This window comes from Apteryx rowi, unplaced genomic scaffold (genome assembly GCF_003343035.1).
Source record: "Apteryx rowi isolate R43461 unplaced genomic scaffold, aptRow1 scaffold_409, whole genome shotgun sequence".
NCBI classification, from domain to species: Eukaryota; Metazoa; Chordata; class Aves; order Apterygiformes; family Apterygidae; genus Apteryx; species Apteryx rowi.
In genome coordinates this window covers 967-28,930 of record NW_020450614.1, presented here as the reverse complement: position 1 = coordinate 28,930, position 27,964 = coordinate 967, and the positions used below count along the sequence as shown (strand labels likewise).

Sequence of the window (27,964 nt, the reverse complement as noted above, 5' to 3'; positions counted from 1 at the left end):
GGGGTCTTGGTAATCTGTTTTGTAAAGAACATGCTATATAGGTGGATATACTCCACTGAAAAATACTGGCTTTATTTTAGTTAACAGTGTGGAACTGTAATGATTCAGGGTTGTATGCCTCTTCTGTAGTCTAGGCTTTTTGYTTGTTTTTGTTTTGTTGTTTCGGTTTGGTTTTGGATGACTCACTTCCAACCATGGAGGCTTCCTTAAGGACAACCTTACTTCTGTGAAAGCATACAAAGGACAAATTTGTTTTTTACTATGTCTCTGATGCCAGGTCTAATTTTCCAGAATACTAGCATAACAATCTTCTAGGAGAACAAAAAAATACAGAAAAGAGTTTGGACTGGAAAATTGATTAAGGGGAGTTGCTGTACAGAGGGACCTCTCAGAATACATACATTCCTCACCGTACTGAGTTTATTCTTGGTATTATTTCTGTTATGCCTTTCAGGAGAACAGAACTGTCTTCTATATTTAGGAAAAAAAAAAAAATCATGTCAAGTTGGCCCCAACAGCAAAAGTCTGTGTTGGACCTTGTTCTCTTAAAGAGCCGGGTTACAGAAGAATTTGAACAACCTGACCTAGGCTAGCACAGTTGTACTTTAAACATGTTTGTAGTTTCTTTGCTGTCATTGCAGTAACTCATGTCCTTGAGTTTATGACTAGGAGTCAATATTCTACTGGATGAGGCCAGGGGTCTGTGAATCTTATAGGACTGACTTCTGTAGAATGACCCAAAGACAGAATAAAAATGACATTGATTTAGGACTCTTTGGCATGCCATGCCTTTGCATGTTTGAGAGCAAAATACCTGTTTAAGCCCCCACATGTCTCCACAGCCTTTCTTGCTTTGGCTCTGTTTGGTAGAAGTTATTTGCTGCAGCTGCGCTATTTGACTCTTCAGTTCATCTACTTCATTAACAGCTTTGTTCTGGGAATTCAATATAGCTTCCTCTCTTCTGTTATAGCAAAATTTACATTTCAAATAGCATAAATAACTTGTGGAATTTCTAGTATGAGTGACATAGGAAATATTTCAGAATGACATTAATGAGCATCTTACCTGCTTTTTGCAAGATTTCCTTCTCCTGAAGCATATTTCTGTCTTTGGCTACATTTAGCTCTTTCACCATTTTTTTCACTATACATTTTGATCCCAGAATTAAGCTGCATTTCTAAATCCCCAGATATGCATGGCATTATTTTTATGTTTATTACTTATGTTCTTTTTCTTGTCTTCTGTAGTAAATGGTCATTTTCTCTTTCAGTGCAATTCCATGATAAGAATCTCTCCCCTATAGAGCTAATTTAAAAGAATCTGTTTCTCTTCTGTGCCTTTAAACTGTCCCTACTACCACAGTACCTGTAAAGCGGAGCCATTCCATCAGATGCAATAGGCTTCTGTGTAAAGTGAACACTCATCAGGAGTTCCCATCTGAAAGATGCCTGAGACTATCCTAAGCTTGGAGCAGGACATACCTGCATTAATTTCATGACAATTTGTGCTACAGCTTAGTGAATTTTTTTTTTTTTTTATTGCTGAAGTACAATAATTTTGTAACATAATGGAGATGCCTAAAAACATAGAAAAACAGCTCCTACTGACTGCTGGTAATTGTCTGTCCATCACTAAAGGCAAAAATTTGGCCATAATTAATGTTCTRTTTTGGGGCTATAGTCTCAGTCTCCAAGAGTCTAACACAGCACTGCAATACTTACTTAGACAAAACTTCTATTTGTTCCTACACGAATGTTATTTGAATAAAACTTCATGGGTTAAACCCAACTTTATTTGATATCCTCTGTAACTGAAAACTTAAAGATAAGCTTGTCTTTTTTTTTTTTTTTTAAAAAAAACCCTCTGCCATATGCCAAAATTCTTCCAAAGCTAGACTGAATGGATCAGACTTTTTGAAAATGGCTTGTCATCCTTTATATGCTCTGTTCCATAGTAATAGTAATACACATAGTAATAACAAATGTGCAGTAATACAATGCCTTTCATCTAAAGGTCTCAAACCACTTGGCATACACCAAGGAAAAATCAGAAAATTCATCTTGCTTAAATACCAGTTCTTTTATCTTTCATGTGTTTTAATAGCTTTTCTTGCTAGTGTTACTAATGATCAGAGATATTAATGATTAAAGAAATGCTTCTCCTTCCCAGTCTGTCATTGTCCATAATATTATGAAAAAAACGTAATACTTAAAGATGGCATCAAAAGAAGATTTTTTTTTTAAGTTGGAAAAACATAGAAAGATATCTGACTTTTTATTTCTTCCAGATTTAATCTAGTCTGAGAGCATCTCTTTAAAGATTCAAGGTAATATTTTCAGCTGGTGTGTAAAACAGCATCATTGCACTGATTTTGAGGATATAAATTTTACAACAGTTGAGCATATGTCCCTCAGAAAAGATTTTATCTAGCTGATACTGAATTTAGAAATTAAATTTCTAAAGAGACCACCTTGTTATTTCCACTATTATTTAATCCCCAAAACACTGCACTTCTTACATGATAATGCAGAAAAAGTAAATCACCTGCATGAATTTCCATGCCTCTATTCTTCATTTCTCCTGAATCTAACTGAAAGAACCCACAAGAAATCAAGATTTTACTTTTCCCTCTTCCCCTCTATCACTTCCACAGAGCCAATACACTTTTCCCTATTGAAACATATTTTATGGATTTCCCCAAGTCAATAAAGAGGGGGCTTATCTGCATCTCCGCCATTCATTATATACTCTCCATTTTTCTGTAGAAAATGGAGATCCGTCTGCTACAGATCTATGCATTGAGACAATGGAGCCTGGATGATGCTGGGGACGGCATGTTCAAACCACCCTCTGATGTCACGAACTCATGGAGAGAGGCAGTGACCCTATTAAAGGCTGAACTCTCTCCAAGAACATCCTCCAAGAAGAAGTCAACAACTGTGCAACATCATCAGAGCAATGCTGTCAGGCAAGATGTGAGGGCAGATGGTGAAAAGGATCACAACTGTCTTGGAGGAACGCAGCTGACTGGGATGACCCTGGTCTCTACAAGATTTTGGAGTTCTCTGAGACTCTGATGGAGATACATCTTTCTTCCCATCAGTCACATCTCCTTCATGATTTTTTTCCAAACTAATAAGAAAGATAGCTGTCACATGGCTGGAGACAGGTCCAGTGGGTGAGTTTATGTGATGGGAAGAATGTACAGTATTAGATGGACACAGAACTCTGCTGAGTATAAACCATGGCTGGGTGCTTCAGCTTCACCACAGTTCAGTGTCTCTCCCATTTCATGACCTTATGTACCAAATGCAGTTGGCTGGCAGATTGCCCAAGATCTGCCAACCTTGGCAGCTGTGCCTGGCACATGATGTGCTGCAAATGTATGAGATATACACCAGCTTTGGTAGATAGGCAAAGCATGAAGACAGACCTGACTGAAAGTCTCTCGATTCAGCACATGAAACTTCACAGGTTTACAGGACACTTTATTAAATGTCACTTGATACAAGCTATTGTTCTAAGAATCATACAAGATAAAGCACTTGTTTTCTAACCTGCTAGCTCACTGCCTGGTCTCTTACCTGACCCTGTTTACATGAATGCACTGAGTTGCTGACAGCCACAATGCAGAAGGAGGACATACTCTGTACACACTCATTGCCAGCATTAGTGCCTGCTTGCTGTTCCCTTCTCAATTCTGTGCAAAAAACTTATAGTTCTGTTCAGACAACAGACAAGTTTTACCTCCTTCAGGGAATAGGAGGTCTAGTGTTCAAAGAGTTCTCTTAATGGGTTACTAATCAGCTTAACTCTTCCTTTAAAAACTCCCCAGGGCTATATTCTTCCTTTTTCTCTTCCAAGCCTCTTAAACCGTTTTAGTTCTTACAAAGCATTTGACTTGAGCATTTAAAAGACCCCCCCTAGAATTTTAAGGAAGTGATAATTTGTTCTTTAACAGGCACAGATATGGATCACAGTCTCATACTCTACCTGTATTCTTTCTTTTAGCTTCTGGGAATGTTTCTTCCTCTCATTTACCTTCCAGGTTTTCTCCTCTAGGTCTGCCTCCAGCTTCTTTACCTGCTGCAGCAAAAAACCTTCCTGAGCCTCTAAGCTCTTCCTTTGCTCCAGTTCTCTTTGCTGACAATTCTGCCTCTCTGCCATGGATTGCTGCATAGCCTTTTTTAAAGTCTCTTTTTCTCTCTCATAAAAGGCTTGCAGTTGCCTGGTTTTCTGTGTACATTCTTCAATGACTCTCTGGTTCTCACTCTTCAGGTTTTCCATCTCATTAATCAGAGCTTGTCCTTCCACACTGTGTTTTTCATCTAGAATCTCTTTTGTATCTAAATTCTCTCTCCTAGATGCTTTGCATTCATCTAACAGGCCCTCGTGCTCCTGATTTAAATGTAGAAGCTTGTTTTCAAAGTCTGCATTGGTGTCTACTGTGTCTSTGGAAAGGATCATCTGTGCCTGTTTTACTTCTGTTCTCAGCTCTCTTTCTTCCACCTGCTTCTTGAATAGGGTTAACTCTGCTAAGGCTTCTTCTTTTAGTCTCTTGTGTTGTTCGACTGCATCTTCAAGGACTTGAATACGCTTTCTGAGCAACTGTTCTTCTTCAGCTTTGCTTTTATACTGAAGAATTGTTTTCCTTGTCTCAGCAAGAATGTGCTGAATTTCTTCTTCATGCGCATCTTTCAGAGCCTGTATAGTAGCCTCATGTTCATCATTCTTAGTGTTCAGAGCATATATCACCTATAAATCAAGAAAAAGAATGGGAAATTACAGTATCTGATAACTGGCAGTGTTATGAATTTAGTTATTATATTTATCAAGGTCATAAATGCTTTATTAAGAGAATTATCATTACAGTTAAATTTTTGCTGCTGTTTGTTTYTTTCCACTAGCAACATATGAGACAATTATAAATTGCAAAACCTTATAGGGAAGGATGACGATACTGTGAGAAGCAGATTTTTTCAGATTTTGTCAGCAATTTCCTTTTTTACTTCTGGCAAGTCACCACTTCATGCACCTGGTTTGACTTCTAACACAAGGAATGAAATAGGGCCTCTTCTAGCTAACTGACTCTATTTGTAGCCTAGCGCTCTATTAAGCTTTCAGTGCAGTAGCACCATCTGCCACTTCACCTTTAGCAAGTACCAGGGATCAGCAGAGGCAGATCTGTAGACTGAAACCTGAGATCCTGAGGACATGATATCCAGCTCATGTGGACCAAAATCACTCTGATGTGAATGAAAGCAAAGTTCAGAAGAAGGACAAAATTGTGCACTCCTGATTGGAACTAAAACTCCACTGAAGATGCACCCTTAGAAGTCACATGCCTGGTGAGTTAGTTTTTGGGTTGATATTTCAAAATAGCTGTCACTGCATTGAAAGTATCTTTTGGTTTGGTTCGGATGTTTTTTAGCGCACTTCAGTAATGGCTGTATATCTTAGAAATTAGGCTTTACTGGATTCAAGGAGAGCCTCTGATGACAGTAAGCAACTTTTTAAAACAATTAGTCTGAACTTTTTGAAGCTTTATTTTGTTCTATAAAATGCAGAATAATAATTCTCATGACTTTAAGAAAAATTATTACCCCAAGAAGCCTTCAGCCAATGCTGATGCCCTCTCACAAACGCTGTTGTACAAGTACACATTACTATTATATAAAAAAAAGCCCACAATAGATCAAAATGAAGAGTTCATGGTCTAAACCAGTAAAGTTCCATGTTGAACTTATAAGGCAGTTACATAAACTCCAAAAATAGAAGTTGCCTTGACATGGGGCCTAATCCAGTTTCTATTAAGGCCAGTGGGTATTTGTTACTSTTCCTATGGAAGCAGGATTAGTTTTTAAATTTGTAACTGATTTTTATATAAAATGCTTCTTTATTTTTATTTCATGTTATTATGTATGTTCAAGCCATTCATACCATCCACCCTGGTAAGTGTTAAGCAGTATTTTTTGTGTATTCAAAATCTCCTATGATGTTTTATGCTATTTATCAATGTATATATGGGCAGATTCATTAGTGTGACTAGATACAGGAAAGGATCAAGCAAGAGGAATTTCCTAGCGGGAAATTTTTTCCCAGATACCTGAAAATTAGTACTGAACTGTGCAACCACCAACATATATAACCGAAACTAATGTATAGATATTTACCATCCATTTTCTCCCCTGTCAGCCAACACTATCTCCCCTCAAATGACTGACTTCTGTATGAGTCATATTAATGCTTCTGATTACATTTCCCATGGATTTTTGCTTTCATTGCTTATTAGCAGCTTCCTTTTTGAATTACTTGACTAAAAGATATGGCTATACTTTCTGACACAGGACACTATCAGAAACAGAAGATAGCCTTTTCAGACCAGATCACTTAGGGTATTCCTGGGTCCACAATAGCTGTTCCATTAATCGCATTTCTACAAAATTGTAGTATGAAAAGACATAGGTATCTAACTCAAGAAGAACAACATTTTGATTATTAATATATCCATGGAGGTTTTCCTCTGTTTATTTTTTTTTCCATATACACCTTATCCCTCTGCAAAACTAGGTCTGGAAATTACATACAAGTTACAACAGCTATTATGAGTCTGGCCTGAGCCCAGAGAGGTTAATGGAAAGATGAGACAGTGTTTGAGAAAACAATTGTCTTAAATACATAAACCTAGAAAGAAGATCACAGCTAAATTTTTTATTTTACTAGAATTCAATCCTTCCTCAGGGAAAGCCTCAATTAAGAGACCAATAGGCCTAATACCACACTTAAGCGTCACAAGTCTAACATCGGAGCCTACGTTGCATACACCCCAAGGACGTCTTCAGAATTATTGTATTTTCTTAGCTATATCTAAGCATTTTTTGTGCTATTTATATATTGAGTAACATATTGAATTTCAGTCATCCATAAATAAAAGCAAACACACAAATACATCTTGCATAAAGTAAACTCCCATCCTGGTAGTAATGAAATAAATATAGAAGCCTTAAAGAGTTCACAAATGCAAAACACAGTCTGGATATGCTTGTGGATAAATACGTGAGAAAGAGAATAACAGCATCATGTTCCAGAAGACAAACAGACAAGAAGTCATTGTCCACATTTAGATTTCTATATACTTTGGACTCAGATTACATCTTGTTAATTATCCTCTGTTATTTTTAACAGTTTTTCTTTTGAAACAGAAATAGTTGCAGGATACTAAGTAGATTCCTTCTCTCCAGAAGTTTTAACTTTAATCATTCTGTGAACCCCTTTAAACTATTCACGCCATAAAAACAGTCCTAAAAACTACAAAGAGAAGGATTAATTTTGCCCATAGCTTTGGAATGACCAGTAATTAGTTTGGGTGACTCTTCAGTTAGCTGGGTCAAATTTTGGCAACAATATGTCTTTGTTTCTTTCCATTAACAAAATGCAAATACATTATTAGAACATCAGGCTTTCATGATTCAAAAACTTCCACTCTTGATGAATTTATCTAGTGTATTAGTACTGTCTGTCTCATATTGTGTTGTATTCAGTCTGACAGTGGAAGTTGAAGTCAGACTTTAGACAAACACATTACAGATAGAAATTTCCCAAATTGCACTGAACATTAGACTGAACTGGAGACTTTCTACATTAATGGTTATCACCAAAATCTTAGGTGAGTTATCTACAAGACTGGGAGAAACTGGCCTCCCTGCTCTATCAATTATTCCCATGCTTCCATTCAACAGTGGCTAGAACCACAATGAAGAATTTTGACTTGAAAATGCAGGTCCTTAAAGTTAACCTTCAGGCTTGACTGCTGAAACTGATTCCTCAGTATCTTAAACTTCTCAARAGATTTAATTTTCAAAGGATTGCTGCTCACTACTTCTTGAAATTTAGGTCTCTCACACATGCCTTTCATTCCCTATTTAATATAAATGCCCAGGGCTACAATATTCCCATCCCAGGTACTTCATTTAAGAGACTAAATTCATGTGAGATGAATCTGAGACTTTACATGCATTCTGCTGGAAGGAAAAATACTGAAGATGATTTCAGCTACTGTACTTTGTAGAGTATACATTCTGCTGGGTAACGTGGTATAAACCTCTCAACAGCTGTGCTGATAAAAGGCTTTTTAAAAGCAGCTCTAAAATTGGTCAGTTTGACAGCACAGAGAACTGCCTTCAAATGYAGAGGACATTATATCACTCACTGAGTTACTAGCATAATACCAGTGGCTACTGCCTCCTTACAGTTCTCCAAAGCTGCACGTGCATTTGGAAGCGTACTGATTTTATAGCAGCTGAAATGTATGACAGGTTGGTAGGAACACTAATGCACAGCATGCACTGGGGAATTATCAGTGCTGTGAATATGAATACATCTTGTTAGTCCTGTTTTATCCTCTGAATGCCCTAAATCTAAATGGCATCTTATTTCATTCCCGCTTTTCTTTATGGTGATGTAAAATAACAAAAAAAAAGAAAATAATCAACTGTACCTCATCAGTGAAGACAAAACTAAAGAATTCATCCTGAAAAAGACTGATCTGTTTTCTAGCAGTAGTTTTAACCAATACTATTCTTGTAGGAAGCTGACTACCATTACGAAAAAATGACTCTAGCAAGTTGCTTTATTAGCTGAATAAGAAGTGAGACAGTTTGGTACGGAGAGGAGTGCTGTTATAAGAATTAAAAAAAAAAAAAAAAAGAAAAAAAGGCAAAGGATCCGAAATATTCTTCTCCTTTCAGGCCCAGGCTATCGGACAGAAGTAATGCATCAAACCCTTCCTGATGAGGAAAGGGCTAAAAGAAATACAATGAGAACGGGCCCTAGTTCCATAGGATAACTAATGAGAAAAAGAAAGGAGCGTGATAGTCCAGATCTCATACATGGGCCAAAAGGCCCTGAGGGGGACGCTGGGTACACCCGACAGCACCCTAAACAAAGCAGGGGAGGAGGCAAGTTTCCATTGCTAACTAACTTGCTATGGGCTGACTGAGACCAGGTGATTGCAGCATCTCTTTTTTACTAGTAGCAGTAGTATCTCATCCTCACTAGCAGCTGAGTTTGCTTCTATGAACTCTGCCTTGTCCACTTCCGAAGCAGATTAAAGAAGAGTGAGGTATTTAACATGGCAGCCTTGAAATGGTCTCTTTTAAAATAAATCACAACAAAATTATGAGGAGAAAGCTCACTTTGGGAAAGAAATGGCTCTGTATACCTTAGCCTTCTCTGTTACCATAATTATACAGACTAGAAAATAAAACCAGCTCACACAATTGACAAATTAATACTCTAATAAGAATTCACATGAATATCTTTGTCCTTTCTAACACCGAAGAAGGAAGAACGCCTTTTAATAAGGCACAGGCCATCTAGGCTATGATTAGCTATGGTGCTGATGCAATTTTACACCAGGGCACCTATGCCGATTTTAACTGAATAATACTGCTGTAACATATGGTTAGTAACCTCAAGAAAAGTCTCAAATCTTTCCTTGGGTCTTCTATGGCTTCCTGAAATAACAAAAATAATTTTATGTACACAGATAGTTCCAGTGACTATTGATAATGTTACCCATTTATATGTTTGTATGAGAGAATACTGTCACCTCAAGCATTCAGAAATGTTTCAGAACCTAAAATTAAAGAATACCTTTAAAATCACAAGAAGTTTTATATTTTATATATTATTTATATTTTTAAATAGCATTTTTATTTGCCTTATGATTTTTTAGTCTTCTAAAAGAAGAGGTTGCAGCACCTCACAAAACCACAAGCTAAAGAAACTTATTTTCCTCTGAAGTAAAATATCAGCTCTGGTTGAAACAACTTTGCTTTCAAAAGCTGGAGTTGTAGAGAGGAACATCAAAAATTTCTTTTGTGAGCCTTCAGACTGCATATGTTACTACCACACCATTTATGAGAAAAACGCTATAAAGCACAATTCTTTTGGTAAGAAATACACAGTTCAGGGCTCACTCATCCACTCACTGTCCATTAAAAATACCTTGAATCAACACAGATCATAATGGCATTGACTTTCACTTATAAAACACAATAAACATAACTTATTTCAAGCACTCTACTGTCAGCAAGTTATTGAAGATATTTTGACAAAATTTCTTGACCCTCAAACTTCTGTCTATCTATGCATAGGGTGCATGGATAAGAGGTTAACAAAGTCAGAGATGCAGAGAGGTCAGGGCCAACTTATGTTCAGTGGAGTTTACAAGCTCAAAGTCAGAGCTGGGGACTCAGCTATAGTTCATAGTGGTGGCCTCTCTCTGAAAACAGTATGTGTGCTTTTAAATCTAGAAACGAAGATTGGAATCTAATGAGCTCTGAGGATATAAGTTCTGCAGAGAGCCAGATCAGGTGTCCCAGCATCATGTTGCAAACACAGGCTTCACGCAGCCTGAGCTCAAGTGCAGGCAGCTCCATCAGCTCTCACCTGCGTTGCCCCAGCAATCCAAGCTGGCTGCCACAGAGCCGCTTGTTTGCTCTTCCTGCCATCGCTGGCTCCTCCGGCTTCAGGAGAGCTGCATGGCTTGTGTGCTGCACCAGAATGAATCTTAATTAGCGTACTAAAAATGGATTCTGCTTCAGGATATTTTCTTTCAGTGCACAATCAACCTAAATGCTTTCATCTATAGCTTCAACAAAGTTAATAAACCTTTCTGGATGCAAGGTGGAAAGAGAGGACAGCATAGAAGTAGCCAATGGTCCTGTATGAAGACTGCTTGTGTTTAGATCTGCTAGGGTGCCTCTGGGGCAGAAGCTCACTGTGCAATGTCTCGCTCTCCTGAATGTCCCAGCATATCCATATTATTTGTATTTTTCATTATCTGGGGAATCAGAATGAAAGACCCCTTGCCTACATGTGCCATGAATTACATTAAGTCATAAAATACATCAAGATACTAAAATGTATCAAGAAAGTATAAGCATAAAATGTCTACAGATTGCTAATCTCTTTTGGCATATCTCTTGCCTCCTTTTGCCTCTCCCTTGTTTTCTTTCTTTTAATTTAAATTTTATACAAGCATTTATTCTTTTCTATTTTTTTACTTTTTTCTTTTTCTATCTAGTATGGTGAATACTGAACATAAACCTTAGTGTAGTGGATATAGATATTGCACATGATCTATTTGCAACCAAATATAAAATTAGCCCTGGTTTAAATTTTACTAAAGAGACATCCAACTGTCCCTCATTTGTATTTGTAGTCTCTAAGTGGACAAGTCTCTCTGTAGACAAACAGAATAATTGTCAGGCAATTTAAGAACTGGGAAAGTAAAAATATATCGCAAGAATGTTTCCACAAACAGAACAGGTGGTGAAAAAGGCACTAATATAGCACCCCAAAATTTCAAAAAAGCAAAACTAAACTGTAGAATCACAAAAGTCAAGTCTAGACAGAGATTTTTCTGCTGGGAAACTCGCATGCAGTCCACAACCTGTCTGTGTATTGCTGAAGGCATATATCTTCTGGGACTGTTCCATAAAGTCTACTCAACTTTAAGTCCTTTCTTCTCTTTTTTGAGGAGGCCGTAAATCCTTCTGCTATGACTCTGGGTGTGTGCAGTGCCTCCTCGGCATCTCAAGAAATAGGTCTTCCAGACAATCAAGGAAATATTAAAGATTCCTCTAACTCTGACAAGGAAACTCCATGACTGTTCTGAAACACAAGTACTAGAGAAGGAGGTCAGATGAGGACACTAGTAATTACCGCAAGGAAACAAAGAGAAAAACCCTACGTATTTCCTCCTTCTCAGAAGCATCTTTTCTGTATACAAGAGATGGGATTCATCTCATTGACCATCAGGCATTTCATCATTACACATCTAATCTAGGTTAGCCAGCTGAGTGCCTCCAAAGAGCAATTTTTCCCTTCCCAATATAGGTGTCTAAAATAGGTACGATAGGTGTAATGAATTGCTCCATGTATTTAACTAGTTGGTTGGTTGTTGATATTTCTTCTGCATATATAACTTTCCAGCCCATATGTAGAGCTGGGGGAAAGTCCCATACTTCGACTAGAAGAAAGAGATTTGAATTCTCACAGGCAAGAACTCATTTATATTCTCTATTCTTCACTCTCTGGGGTTTCCCTCCTTTGTGAACTGATGTTTCACTTCATACTGCCTTCATTTCTGTACAGCCACTTTGTGTTGTCTTACAAACACTTTAAAAACAAAACAAGTATTGGGCATTAAGATATTACGCGTATCTACTTTAATGCAGGATTTCCTCACCAACCATTATARAACAGCAGTTTGTTTTGGTCCTCTGGTTTTTAATCAAGACTTACAGTTTTCTATGCTTCTCCTCATGATTCATTTTCAGTGTATTTTTTCTCTCTGTTCTCTTATATTTTTGGAAAAAGCTAGCCTTTCTCCAAACTAAATGCAATTTTTTTTTGTTGTTGTTTTCCATCTATATTCATTTTCCTCCTTTCTGTCTTGTTTAGGTGTTTATGATGCCCCCTGAATTAGTATCATCTGTTCATTTTTACTTCCACATCATTAATTAATATGTGAAATAAGGCGAACTCTAACCCAGATCTTTGTAGCATCTGCCTCCCCACAATCTGACATGTTACAAACCTTTTGTTTACAGTTCCTGAATCATTTTACATCTTATCTGTCAAAACCCTTAACTAAATAACTTTGAAATCATTTTGCAAAGCTAAATAGCAAAGGTAAGATAATTTTTTCGTAGATTTTGTGTATAACTGCAAAGTAGAATAAAAATCAGTTAGTATGACATTTACATTTACATGAGATATATTTCTATTTCTTTGTTATGGCTGTGGTGAATCAAATTGAACTGGAGTGTATTTATAAGGTTAATTTGAATTCAAATATTGTCACAGAGACTTAAATTATTTTTCAGTAAAATTTAAACTAGCTAAAATTTGTGTTTATTAAAAAATACACAGAACTATATGAAAACACTGAAAGGATAATGCTTATTCATTGATAAAGTAAATGCACTGATGTGTATATATGTGTAAATATATGTGGACACACAGAAGTAAGACCAAGTCATCAGATTTTAGTGTGCTTTCTACTCACCTTATATAATCTCTTGATCTTGGGGAAGTTCTTGCAGAAGTTTAGGATCTCCAATATCCTCATAAATCTCTGGCTTTTACAGTCTATTTCACTGAGAATTTAGCCATCTGTTTTTTGTTTCATATCTAAAACTTATAGGAGATCTTATTGGTTCATAGCCCAGAAACGTGATCTCCATTATGCTTCAAAAATGCTGAGCAGTATCCTGTACTAACCTGTTTCCATTTATACAAATTACAACTCTGATTCATAAGGCTATATTTGGCAAGGGTCCAAATGGCTTTTGTAAGGGAAATCACGCCTCACAATCTATTTGAGTTCTTGCAAAGAGTCTGGACAAGGCAGATACAGTTGATGTAATTTACCTGAGTTTCCAAAAGACATTTAACTAAGCTCCCCACCAACGTCTCTTGAAGAAAATAAGCTGTTAAGGGCAAAAAGAAAGGTTTTTGCATAAACAAGATAGGAGTAAATAGTCAGTTCTCACAATAAAGATCACCAGTGGAGTCTCTAGGGAACTGCACTAGCACCTATAGCATTGGATATCTTCATAAATAATTTGAAAAGGAAATGAATATCAGAAACAAAAGCTGACTACAGGATTTGGAAAAGAACCTCACAAACTGAAAAGGCAGATAAAAATCATTGCAGATAAATGGAAAGCAATGCACTTTAAAAGAGTGATTCTAAATTTCCATATACACTGACACATCATATACCTACATCTTGAATATAGCATGCAGTTTTGGTCCTCCCTCTTCAAAAGAGTATAATAGAACTGGAAAAAGATATGTTAAAAGGCAACAAGGATAATCAATTGTAGAAAAGCTTCTACACAAGAAGTAACAAAATAAAGTAGGACTCTGATCCTGAAAAAGTGGCAACTAWGAAGAGAAATCACGCTAATATTGTTAGAGATTAAAATACTGAAATTTAGGTGTTCATTTGTATGCCAATTGTCTAAACTTCTATTACTGTCAGTCAACAGAGACCCAGTCAGGAAGAGACCTGAGAGCAAGTCAGCTCACTCTGAAGTAGACACCAAGGACTCTATTCAGTTGCCTAAACTCAGGGACCTGGTGCTACTTAATATGCCATAGTTGCCTGAGACATCCACCCAAGGTTGTCAAATATGCCACGGGCTTTACAGGAGAACTATGCCTTTCTGGAACGAGGCAGGATATGCCAGGACATCTCAGATGGAGCCAATTTTAGATAATACATGAAACGGAGTTCAGTCCCTAACGGTTGCTGGGCTAAATTACTCTCTAGGCTGTACTGATTACATTGGTAGCTTGGGCATACCGTGCACATTAAGACCCCTAAATTAAAGTACTCTAACCTCAAACTGAATGTCAACCATGTTGTCCTTACAATTACAAGTAGAATGGAGAAGGTAAATACAGAATGACTATTTGCCACCTTTTTCAATGTAAGAACTACAAAACAGCAAATGAAAATAGGAGGTGGCAGGTTAAAATAACAGAAGGTAGTATTTCTTCATGTTATATGCAGACTAAGCATCAATATCCTGCCACAGGGAGCTGTAACACTAAAAGCTCATGTGGATTCAAGAAGCGACTGGACAAACTTAATAATAACAGTTTGAACAAAAGCATTTAAATTACCAGCTACAGATCTAGACAGCCCTATTATCAAATCTTTCCTCCTGAATGAAAAATGCAAAATATTCAACTGTTATCTCACATTTACATTTACAGATAGCTCTCATATAACAATCTAATTGCCGATGTATATTCACAGTCAAATGCTCTAACTTCCAAAGGCAATTTTTCTGGCCAAAGCTTTTTATATTGCTTCTGGAGAGGGATATAAAAACTTAAAAAATGGACGGGGGAGCGACAGCTTTGACTTATGCGGTCTGTGTGAAAAACACAAAACACACACAAGCAGTGGTGATACAATATTGGAGCCTAAATGGAAGATACTTATTTACTTCTGAAATTTTTAGTTGAAAGTAAAGATTTAGCAAGACGTCCTGTAGACGTCTAGCTGCTGTGTTCTTGCAGTATGCTGCTGTATTGTTCAGATAACTTATTTGAACTGCTACAACCAGAAACAACACTGAATGATATAGCTGGATGTGATTAAGCTTGTGTATGCAGCGCTGCAAATCCACACAGCTGCTGAACTGTAACAGCTAGGATTGCATGCCAGCCCCTGTAATCTGTATGGCAGGTATATCCAAAAATAACAATGAAAGAAAAAATCACTCTGCCTAAAAGTACATCTGCAAACAGACATACAGCGCTATGTCATAGACAAATGTCTCAAACTCTGAACTGGAAAAACAATCAAGCATATGAGTGGACTGAAGTATATGAATTGACTCACTGATATACTAGAACTACACATATGTTCTAAGTTAAAAATGTGTTTAAGTGTCTTAAGGCCAAGTCATACAAATTCTGAATGACAACTATATCAAAAAGGTGTGATCTTACTTCAAATAAATTTAATTGAGTTCATTAACTTAAGACAAAATCTTGTTCAACATCAGACAGTTTGTAATTTCCTTATGAGTTGAAGGTAATGTTTCCTGAGTAATAGGGTTATATGATGCTCTGCTACCCCCTGAGCCTTCGGAAGACAAGTGAATGTACAGAAAGTAAAACACCAAGTCTGAATCACCAAAGCCAAGCCCGAGTTAACATGCCCTGCTGAGAGGCAGGAAAAATTATCTCAGTCTTGGCTCTGGACTAAGAATATCCACACTCTAGTTCCTAATGGCTTTAAGCACAAGCAGGGAAAAATTGCATGCATATCTGTTCCTATTAAAAGCACAGGCTAAGGGCTGAGTATCCTCCACTCCTGAAATGGCCTTCAGCACCATATAGAAACAGCCTGTTCGATTGTGTGTGCCTAAAAAAAAAAGTACATTTTACAGCGAGACTGCTAATGTGATTAAGATCTTGCTATACTCATGGCAACTTGTAGTTCTACTTCAGTGCAACAGTTGTATTAATAAAATGTAAACACTCTTACCTAATGAAGACAGGGAAAAAAAGAACACAATGCTGCATGGATAAAAATATTTCATACACCGTATATAACACAGTAACACATTCAGAAATCTAAATCCACTGCTCTGGAATATTTAAGGGCCTGAGAATGTCTTAAGCTAACTGAGTTGATTTCTAACTGAGAATTGACATCTAATTTGGGTATTTTCTCAATTGCAAAATGCTGGCACCAATATACCACTTAGGAAATTGATAGTAAAGAGGTACAGTTTATAAAGTCACTCAGAAGGGTACTTTTGTACAGCAGTGATGAAAAGCTAGAATATGAAAAGACTAAAACCATGCAATTTTCTTTTGTGCAATTAATGGATCACTACATATTTTATTACCTTTTGCCTGTAATGTGCATATTGGTAAAATTCATGACTTTTTATATAAAAACATTAAGTAGGGTTCCCTGAAATAGTGGCTTGAATTTGGTCCATAATTTCCATTACAAAAGCAGCTTTTAGTTATTGATTACTACAGCAGTCTGATTTTCTGTAGACTTGGTGAAGTTACTGAAAAATTTGTATAGCAAAAAGGTAATTCTAATACATAAAGATGCCAAGAACACCCACAGGAAAGGCAATATATTCTGAATATCCATCACTATTCACAATTTTCAAGAGAGCAGCTTAAAGCTAAAATCATATAGAAAATGTTTAGACTGCAGCCCAGAACTGAGGAGCTGGGGAAAGCTGAGCTTCTTTGCTATCATACACACACCTATGGTGTGACAGTGGAATATACAAGTATAACATCATCATTTTTGAATGTGAATCCCTAGCAGTAGATACAACATACAAGCATGATAAACTGTTGATCTTCAGCGTGCTTGAGGCAGAATGCCTACATTCTTTGAAAAAAAMCAAAGACTGCTAAACATCCTGATTTAACTCTTCAATATTTCAAAGTGTTTTGAAATATTGAGGAGTCATGTAACTCAAAGGTATTATTTCAGCCCAGTTTTGCCATAATTCAGTGCCTCTCCATCATTTTCAATCTTGCTCCGAGATCTTTGCTAGCTAATTGGAATCCATGTTTATCTTTAGTATATGGTTCTTGCAATTAGGCCCAAGGAAGATGAATTCAGATTAGAACATGTATAAGGAATGAATACTCAGAACTGTTATGAGACAAAATCAGGGAGGTTTTGCTTGGTTAGCTTTGTAAAGCAAAGGCTAAGAGAGGATATGATTATTACCTCTAAATGCATCAAAATAATAAACAACTGAGAGGGGAAAAAAGAAGGTAAATTAATTCAAGGTAGGAGAAAATAAAAATGGGTACTGCAAGGTTTATAAATTTAAAATAATATTTCTAGCCATCTAAATAATGAAATTCTGGAATGCTTTCTAATAGGAATAGTGGTTTTAATACTGCTTTTGACCAGTTTAATAACACAATATGTTAATAATATGACATAACACATGGACTTAATGATCCAGGAGTTCCCTTCTGGTTCTCTAAGGAAAGGATAGTTATGACAATATGGTTGAGAGATCTTGCCTTAGTTTGCACGTTTTTGTCAGCTGATAGGCAAAAATAATGCTAGTTTTGAAATCCAGAAGAAAATTATACATAAAAATCACAAAATCAAGTAAAGTACTTGGGGATATCAATAGTTGATTTGGTTAGTCTTCTTAGGGCATAGTGTAAGCAGCTTTATAAAAAGATCTCTTTCTTTATCTATATGGAAATCAGTATCTATATTGCTTCCCCAAGGAAAAATACTGCTGCTCCAAAAGCATGATCCTAGTTTTTATGCTGTTACATTCTGCTTCATTTCTGTAGAATACTGAATACCTCTCTGGAGAACTGAGATCAAAAAAGCCTCAGAGCAGAGCTAAGAGAGTGCAACAACTAACTGCACTTCAGCTGAGACACTGTAAGAATTAATTAGTGAGTACTGTTAAGGCATCACAATAAATAAGATCAATGAACTTGSCTTAACTTTGTGAAAAGGCAACACATTTCATCTATAAACACGGGTAGATGTTAGAAGTGCTCACACAAGTTTAGTTGCACAGTTGACAGGCACTTCCAGAGTAAACCATTGTAATTTAATCACATTTCATCCCTAAACCTACCAGACATTTTTCTGGGCATTAAAACAAAACAGGTTAAAAGATCTAGCATAGAGTTATACTGCAAAACACTGGAGCGGAATAAATAGTCTACACTCTCACACATATCCCAGGCCACTTGTTAATTCTTCTGTAACCTTCCACCTGTAGAGGGAAGCTAATGGAACTAAATATGAGAGTATACCTCATACACTTTCATGCAGAAGTCAGAYATCTTTCTTTAAATAACTAATGAAAGTGGTTTTTTGCTTATCTGCCAGATTTCCCACTGAAGCTTATTTAATAATGTTCATATTTTTCTATTCTGCTGACTGAGCTGGTGACTGGGGGGATTAGGCAGCTGGAGTATATAACATTTTCAGTTGCTCCAGCTGGTCATTAAAGAACATCTGTTTATGCTTCTTGTTCTAGAAGAGGAGCATACGTTTGCCTATGAGACATTCAGTTCTCCTCTAGAAAAAAAAAGTTCTTACTGTGTTTTATCAGTAATTAGCTTTACCCTGTGTCAGCACTCTGTCTGTCCCTCTGTTTAGACCCACAGTTTTCAACATACACAAACAAAATTTGTTCCAGGCCACTTGATTTTTTGGCTAACAATCTACTTAACCAGAAATATTGTAATTAAAAGTGTGCTTCTTACRACAAAACTCCCAAATAACCAATACAGAGTCAGATGGATCCCTAAGGAAAGTGAGTTTCAGGGTAACTATCTACCCTCATTAAAAATATTCCTCCGTTGGTCTCCAGGAATTTCTCCCAAAGAAGGAAACAGAAGTATGAAAGGACTGTCTTGCGGTGTAGGCAGTTTTCTGATCACCTGCTAATGTCACCATCCACGCTGTTACTCTAGCTGTTCAAATTAGGCTTCGTTCCAGAGACAGAAGTCCAGAGCAGCAGGTTTGGTTTGAGTCCCACAGGCAGATGTTTGAAAAGATGTCTGAATATCATGAATGCCTGCGGTATATCTAGTTCTTGCCAGCCCTGCCAGAACTGCCTCTTAAATGAAAGCTGATTCACTCTCCTCAGCACTCTTCTCTGAGAATTCATTTGCATTTCTCATCCTATCTCAAGTGAAAAGGACTGTCCTGAGAATCAATAAGCACTTGAAAATCCTATAATACCCAGTGGATGATAAAAACCCATAGCATGAGACAGCAGTGAGCCCAAAGTTTCTAATAAGAATTGCCATGCATTTAAAACAGCTAAACAGATCAGAAATACAAAGAATTGGCAAGCACGAAACCTAGTGTGCCAAGGTTGAAATTTCTGATAGAGAAGACTAAACTTAATTACAAGTAAAAAAGTCATGCATTCTGCTACAATCAGAAAAATGCACTAACCTCAAGTCCCTATTGATTTGAACGCACTAGGGTTGCAGAAAAATATCTGAGCTGTATTATTTGTATCTGTTGTGAGTCACGGCTACAGACAGACATTTCCATTTGCAAGATGAACTTTTCTGAATCATTTTCTGTAAGTTCATAGATCTTACAAGTTTTCTTTGAAAACTCAAAGCATAGTTCAGCTGGAAATAGATGCAATGTTATCTGATTTTAAGGTCAAAATCCTGAAGGCCTAGGCAGGTCTCACACAAACTCACTAATCTTACTAGGTCTTTAAAACTTTTTACGTGGTTTGTGACTGACAAACTTTGCTAAAGTTTCAGGTTTGCAGTGAAGACCATTCTCATTAGAAGAGTTCCACACTCAGGTCCAGTCTTTTCTTAGTGTACTGGCTACTATGACTTCTTCATACTGGTCAGCACTTGCAAAGCTAGAGTCTGTAGAGTCAAGCAATAGGTCAAGGAAGACTGTTTCAGTAAATCAGTACCAAGTGAATGTTCAAGGCTTWTTCTATTATCATCTGTGACACATCTTGATACCTTCTAGTTTGAACCTGATTCTCTAGCTATATCTCACCCTGAGGTCCTTTTATCTTGAATCCTGCTCTCATTTCTAAGACTAATCAATACAGTCATCTTACCTCAGGTTCTCATGTCCATAGGCTAAGCTATTTTAAGATGACAATCCAACCAAATCGAGGCATCTTAAAGTCACACGCCACCTCTGCCTGTATACATGTATTTACAGAAACTAGAAATCAGCTTTAGACTTTGGTCTCTTGCATGCTGCTAAGAGACAATAGTAGGATCCTAACCAAAGCCATGATCTGGCTCCCAGCTCTACTAACCTGCCCAGTTCTGTCTCTTAAGAGATCAAGTATCCAGACATCCATAGAACAGAATTATTACATGCACAATATCGTCAACTTTAGGCATTAAGAAAACATAACTATTTAATCTCCTTTTTAGCCTCTCAAATTCCTGTTTTCAATCTTCTCCTTGCATCCAGGGGAAAAAAAACTTGGTTTTATATATATATTTTTTTACATTTTTCAAACAAAAACTGTTTTTCTCACATATTCATTTAGCACTGTGAGCTGAGGCTTTAATGAAAAAAAAAACAAATTGTACAATGAACAATAAAACCCTGCCATGATTTCATTTGTGTATTTCAAATGTAGGAAGCTGGATCTCCAGTGGTAAAATAAGGCCTGTGATCACTTACGCCTTGAAATGTAAGGGCCATCTGACTTTTTTTTTTTTGGGGGGGGGGGGGAGGAGGCAACGGTAGGATGACGAACCTACAGATACGTTGTACTCAACACACACTATTTTTCCAGACTGAAGTTCTATGCATCCACTAATTCTAAATCCTTCCTCAAATTAGTTCTGCTCATGAAAAATTCTGGTATGTCAAGCACTTACACATCCATTATACAGCAATTAAAATGATCCATTTTCACATTTTCAAACTGATGTACTTTTACATCACTTCTAATTTATTGGATAACTACTACTACCTTTCATCCCAAAGACTCCCAAACACACGAACACAAGGATAGACCAACACTAGCAGGTCTGGACAGAGTAGGTTTGATGTGTCTGTGGTCTGTGTTGGGCCCACTGAACATGCACAGACTAAATGTGCTCAGTGAACCGTCAACACTAAACAAAAAAAAAACCCAAAAGCCAAAAAAAACAATCTTTGAGAGTACAAGGGCCAGGCATCTAAAGCCATCAATAAATGGCCTCTATATGGGCTACAAAAAGCAGTAGTTTGCTGCCCAAAACAGAAATGCTAGTTTTGTAATTTTGCAACTACAGCCAAAAAGGTGCAGAACAGAAAAAAAAACTGCACATGACTAAAGGTATGAAAACTATTCTATAATCTACCTCCTCAAAAACAGAAATAGCAGGGCAGTAGAACTGGCATAACTTTCAAGATCTCAGTGTCTTGATTATCTATGGAGAATCCCAACCCATGCCTTATGTAACCAGCACTTCATGCAAAGATGCCACCGCCTTACCACTTTGGTTCTGCTGTTGCTGCCTTTGCAAACTGCTCCTTTGTCTTTGATAGTAGGAGGTGGAGGCCACTAGTGACCATACAGCAGAGAAACAGGATGCAAAGCAGTCTCTGTATCCTATAACTAATTTAAACATTTTGTATTCATTTCTCCTTCTGGCACAATACAGAGTTGATAAGTAATTATATCACTCACAAAATATTATTTCCCCATCACTGAAAAACTGACATCACTGGAGCAGGAAGTTGTAGCTACAGAACAGAGAGCAGTATTACACACTAGTCAGGAGAGGTTAGCACTAGACACAACTTAAAGTTAAGGGAAAATTTATTACAATTATCCCAAYGGCAATATAGCCAAGAAAAGAGAGCGATTCAAAAAGAAGTCCTCAAAGTTCCTAGGCCAAAAATGATCTATTATAACAAATTCTCCATTCATCTCCCCCCCCCCAGCTAATCTGGTCTCAGATTTTGATTTTTCAATTTTGGTATGGATGTTTGCTGTTGGTATAGCACTACCCTACCCAGAAATTAAAAGGGAAAGCATATGATTAAAATTTCAATCCTGCTCTGAGTTCCCTACGAGCACAGTTTTATTGAAAATAAAACTGAATCTTATACATCACTTTCTACAACAGGATGATTTTTTTTTTCAGAAGTTTTTCTGAGCTTCAGGTGTAAATCATCTTTATTTTAGATGACTTAGAAGTATCCAGAGGATTAATTCTATTAAAAGAAATTATTCCTCCAACCTTTTAACAGTAGAAATTTAGCATGAGATTCTGAAAAAAAAAAGTATATAATTTGATGAAGGCCTTAAAATTTTGCCAGGATATTTTGCACTAGGGTGATTTTTTTCCCCCCTTTTTGTTGATAAAATAGCTCTCAGAATATTTTTCCCCAATGCAAAGAGAAGCTTTATAAATTAATAAAATGTTTTCAGAAGAGAATGAAAGATATTTTTTCCTTAAAATTCAATTATATAGAGAGGCTTTAAAAATAATCTTCACTTTATACAGAAAGGAAGGCACAGAAATCTCTACGGAGAATGAGTTCAGTGAGTTGAGCTTGAGACTTGAGAAGCTGAACACAAGCTTCTTCGCACAGATCCCGTCAGTATGTTCTAATGCTGCTGTTGAGAAATGGGTCATCCATCAGCAAGAGAGAGCTGGTGATTCTCCAGCTCCTGCTGCTGTGAAGTACAATCAGCTACCAAAACCAGAAGCATTGCTATTGCTTTTCTAATAAAAAAAGGATTTTTTAAAAAGTGATACTTATGGATGAACCCACATTAATTCAGCAGTTTTTCTACGCTATGAAACAGATAATTCGAGTAAGTGTAAATGACTTAGAGGGTAAAGATGATCAAAGACAGTGAAAAGATAGAAAACAAGGGGACAAATCGGGAAACCTTAACCTAATTTGCTGTTGTCCTTCCTGTATATTTCACTGTGGCTGAGGAGCCAGGAATGGTATCAATAAATAACCAGCGTGTCTCTCTAAGAATTTTTATAGAACTCGTTGCCAAAACGTAATTGTGTTTGAAAAAATAACAATTTGACATGTATTTGAACAGTTTACAATTAYTACAGAATCAAAATGTAAGTTAAAATGTAATATGTGCATTCATGGGCAAAAAATAAGTATTAGATTGTGTACAAGTATTATTATACAAAAATACAATCTAAGCACCTGTGTACGTAAGTATGTGTAACCCATGCATAAGTATTCCTACACGTTATCAGATACACTCATCCTTAGATGAGAATAATGGCAGCTACAACCAGTAAACTGCACTATCTTCAACACTGTAATGTTTTCCTATTGTTTTACCTTCATCCTGTACTTACAGTCGGTGCTTTTTCATTTCTAATGAAGAGGGGAGAGGTTATGAAACAAATTAAATATCAATTGTGAGGAAGCTCACAGAACATGTAAAAGCTGGTATTTCACAGGAATAGCAGGGGTAGGAAACAGCATTTTTTCCCCCACTGACAAAGGTGCAGCATAAAAATAGCATAGAAGATACCTGCCACCTGCTACAGATTTTCTCTTGCTTAACGTGGTGTAGAAGACGCTCAAGATATTTATTAGTATTGCTCAGGACTGACTAAAAGTTTTAGTACAATATACTACCTAATTCAGTCCTACCTCTTCTCCAGCTCTTTTCACTGAGGTAACTTAATATAGTTCTATTTATGCACCTCAGTAACGAGTAAGTACAAGATAAGGAGCAATATTACACTTTAGTACCACAGTTCAATTGCAGCCTTGCAACAATATTACTTGAAAACCTATAAAAGACCAATGAATTCCAACCTTCGCAATTTAGGCTAAAAGCTGGATAATATCAACTCCTGTGTTCGCAGAGCTTGAGCTCTTGTCGCTCTTGCAGCGCGCTAATGAGGGCTGCTAATTGCGAGCCACCGCTCGTTAGCCGCAAGGGCGACGGCAGCATGCACAGGGGAGCCGCTCCAAGGGAGCTTGTGCGCAGCGACATTTCCAGGAGCTGCCTGGTTTCCTCTCCCTCCTCGCAGGCGAGGATCATCCAAAGAGGCAGCTGGGCCAAGCCCCGCCGCCCGCGGCCAGGCGGCCTCGCTGCAGGACCTACCTTGGTGAGCTGGGCAATCTTCTTGCACATTTTCACACGAATCTCCTGGCTGCATTTCCCTGCCAAGCTGCTGCGAGCGCCACCAGAGCCGCCACAAGTCCCGGGCTGAGGAACCTTGCCTATGCCAGAGGCCATGAGCCTTGGAAGACTTTAACCAAGCCTGTCCCTGCCTGCTCCGAGCGCGTCGCCCCCACTCAGCGCCCGCAGCGCCGGGGGAACTGCGGCCCCAACGGGGCGAGCTACAGCAGCCGCCTGCCTGCCTGCCTGCGCGCAGATGTCCCGATCCTTCAGCAGAGCACCCCGGCAAGGAGGCAGCCGACAGCGTGCGCAAACATCCTGACCGGGATTTTTTTCCTCCCCGTCTCTTCAAATGGTTGAGCTTCTGCCAGGAGAAGATGCCAGCGGCTACATGCTACCAATTGCCCGCGGGAGATGCCGAGGCAGCCATGCAGCCAGCAGCACGGACCGTGCTGGGGATCCGGTACAGAGATCGCCTGAAGATTAAATCACGTCGCCTTCTTGGGCGGCCAAAGGGTTGGGGGGAGGGGACGGGTGATCAGAGAGGATGGCTTCGGCACTTCTTGTAAACTCCACTTTTTTGGCAGATCACCTCCAAGTCTGGATGGGCCAACAAAGTGATGAAGAGAATCTTGTTCTATTTTCGTTGCTCTGCTGGAAGCAGAATGAAGTGGTTCTTCCAGCTAAGGGACACAGCTGAACACTGTTGAGCCCGGGAGAGGTGTACAGGATCCAGGCAGTCTGCCTGTCTTCGGAAGAGACTGGTTAGTCTCCCTCAGGTGTACAAAACATGTTGGAAAAGTGCTGGAAGGATACTGTCTAGATTACTGGGCATTTTTTTCCTTTATTTGCAGCCCTTCTCTCTGCTCCAAGTGATAAAGCTTCTAAATCTACCAAAAGAAAAAAAAAGACACATAAAAGTCAGAAGTTAAAAAAACCCAAGCTATTAAGATAAAATGATTTTAAAGGAAGAAAAATTCAGTAGTGGGTCACGCAAGAGGAAAATGGTTAGCGGACATGTTTAAACAAGTATAGAAGAAACGGGAAGGAGGAGAAGTGAAGTAGGGAAGAGGTAAAGACAGGGAGAGGAGAGAAAAGGGGGAAGTGCAGGGACGAGAAAAGCAGTGAGCTGCAGGGAGCACGAGAGCTGGCGGGGCAGGRCCGCGCCGGGCAGCTGCCGCTGCCCCGCAGCACTGCCACCCTTGCCAGGCGGCAGCGGGGAAGCCTTGCTGCCCATGGTGTGGAAGTGCCTTCTCATGCCGCTCGGAATTGGGAAGGCAGGATCGTCCCGTGTCAGCTAAGAGCAGGGCAAAAGAAACCGTGAAAAGGGAAATCCTCAGTGCGGACAAAAAGAGATAAGCCACTGTTAAAAACAGACAACCCAAGAAGAAAAAGATTCGGCAAAAAAAGAATGCCTGCAGGCAGGGGGTAGAGGGAGGAGTGAGAAGTTATGAGAAGACCTCAGGACAGAGAAACCAAACCCTTTAATTGCTGGAAGAAAAAGAGGGACTCCAAAGCTCTGAAGGCAGAAGGAAGCTTCACTCCAGGAAGCTTTTCCTGTGATTAGGGAATACGGACACTCCATTACTTGGTATCTGATGTGTACTCACACTTAAGTTTAATTCAGTTAATGTAGTTATAGTATCTCTTCCACCTGGTCACCAGTCTGAGAGGAAAAAAAAGTGTAGGAACTTAGTTATCTGTCAAATTTTGATTAAAATTGGTAAGTTTATTAGGACAATCAAGAGAACACACAAAAAGGGATAGTGCAGTTATATAAGCTTTTTTCCCTTCAGAAAATGAGGAAAACTGAGTGAAAATACAAATCAAATTAAGAAAAATGCAAAGCACTTCAAAAGTACTTATAAGAAGTTACCTATGTTATCACTCAAATATACAGGTAAGACAAGTAATGTTTATGTTTCCTCTGCTGAATGGCAGAGGACATTCCTGGAGCTGAACACATGGCTGGATGAAGACTGGATAGACAGAGACGAGGAGCTCAGATCTTCAGATACACTGGGAAAACGACTGAGATTTTTTCAAGCTAGCAGTTCATATATTTGGGGCGGGGGGGGAAGAGGAAAGACTTGAGGCTTTGGTGTGTAATGGTGTTCTAGCAGAGCATAACTTGTCACTGATAAATTATTCTTATCCTGAAGTTCAGACAAATATTAGATAGCTATAGCTATTCTGCACACTGCTTTATTTTGAGGTACTCTTTCCTAAATTTTGCATATAAATGCTTGTATTCCCAATCATTTTTAACCAATTGACCTGTTCAGTCCTGATTGAGAGAGGAAGAAAAGTTAAGGATAATCAAGTTTCTATTGTGAAGTCAGGTAGCAGGTAGAGGATGAAGTTCGCATGCATATACTCCCCTTGGCAAAGGCTGCAGTATGAGATTAACTCTTTGCTAGACAGGCAAAAAATGACATGAAAGAATTGTCAGTAATACTTCAAATATTGGAAAAGATTCAAACAGAGTTCATGCACCAGAAAATGAAACCACAGAACATAATTTCCTAAGAGTTTCAATGTTTTGTTAGTTCCACTACTCAGGAAAATACTTGCTTCCAGTGACAGAATTTCAGCACATAATGCCAGAGCTTTTCAATGAGAAGTTGACTTTTATTAGAAAGGAGGACAAAGCAAAGATGTCAAAGTGTAATTTAAGTGTGTGCTATTTAAGCGCAGATTTTGTGAGAGCCATGWCAAACACATAGGTAGATTACAAAATTGTTCTTGAAGCAGTATGTGCAAAGATACAGTTTAAAATACAAATTAAACATTCTAAAGAGAAAACATGCACATGAACTTCTGTTTGAATTATTATTGCTGCATTAGTTTTAAGAAAATTATAGGAGAAACGGATCCTGGCCCTACTGACTTTTTAACTATATGAGCAACTTTATATGGGTCTATAGCTTTACTGCTTAAGTACATTAAGTAATTTACTTTTATTAGCAGAAGTAAACCATATATGAATAAATGACTATATGCCTTCCATTTTCACTACCTGCTGCTTGTTGAATATGAAGACTATATAGCTTCTGAAAACTTTACAGCCTTCTTTGCAGTCCTTCCAACTGGGCCTTGTGGTATGCATACTACCGTTCAGAAACCTTTGTTCTATGAACTTTAGCCTTCTCAACCTTTGAATCTGGAAAATCATAGCATGAAGATTATCATTACATGACAGGATGTTCTTTTTCTTACTTTGATGGAGGATTAGGCCAGCATTGTACAACAAAATCAGATATTCTTTTCATCACATTCCTCTAAAATTTGTGTTTAGGTCTGTTTTTTAATAATATATTTGGGGGAATATTCACTGATCTCAGTCAATGAAGAAATCAATACCACTTTTGCTGAGTTTTGACATGGACTCAAAAAAAATCAAATGACTTTTTTCCCCTTCTGTAATGCTTTTATAATGCCTTTCTTCCTCTATCAAAGAAGAGAAACAACTAGGACCAAAACCTGCATGCAAAGTAAATAACTTTTTAGTTCTTACCATTATACTACACTACCAAAACAATTTGTCATTGCTGGGTTAACATAGTAACACTTTGTCCTGTCACACATTTAAGTCTATATAAGACTGACTCCGAGATAAGAAACATTCTCTGACAGTTGATCAGTCAATGTCAATAAATATTTAAAAGAGCCTCTAAATCAACATCATCAGGGTTGACAAATGGGAGCAGGTTCAATCCAGGATGCAGTTATTATAAAATCCTTACCATCAAACAAATCAGCTTTCTGCTTAAAT

General features: G+C 37.9%; 1 protein-coding gene across 1 annotated transcript in view; it reads right to left on the bottom strand.

The window, feature by feature from the left end:
- FAM184B (family with sequence similarity 184 member B) overlaps positions 1-27,349 on the bottom strand; it is a 49,382-nt gene extending 22,033 nt beyond the window's left edge. Inside the window, exons 1-3 of the mRNA XM_026075654.1 lie at positions 27,209-27,349; positions 24,172-25,079; positions 3,995-4,756 (exon numbers count right to left, since the gene is read on the bottom strand). Of these exons, the coding sequence (XP_025931439.1) occupies positions 3,995-4,756; positions 24,172-24,306 (897 nt within the window). The 5' untranslated portion in view covers positions 24,307-25,079; positions 27,209-27,349. The remainder of the gene's footprint in view (positions 1-3,994; positions 4,757-24,171; positions 25,080-27,208) is intronic.
- Between the last annotated feature and the right edge of the window lie 615 nt (positions 27,350-27,964).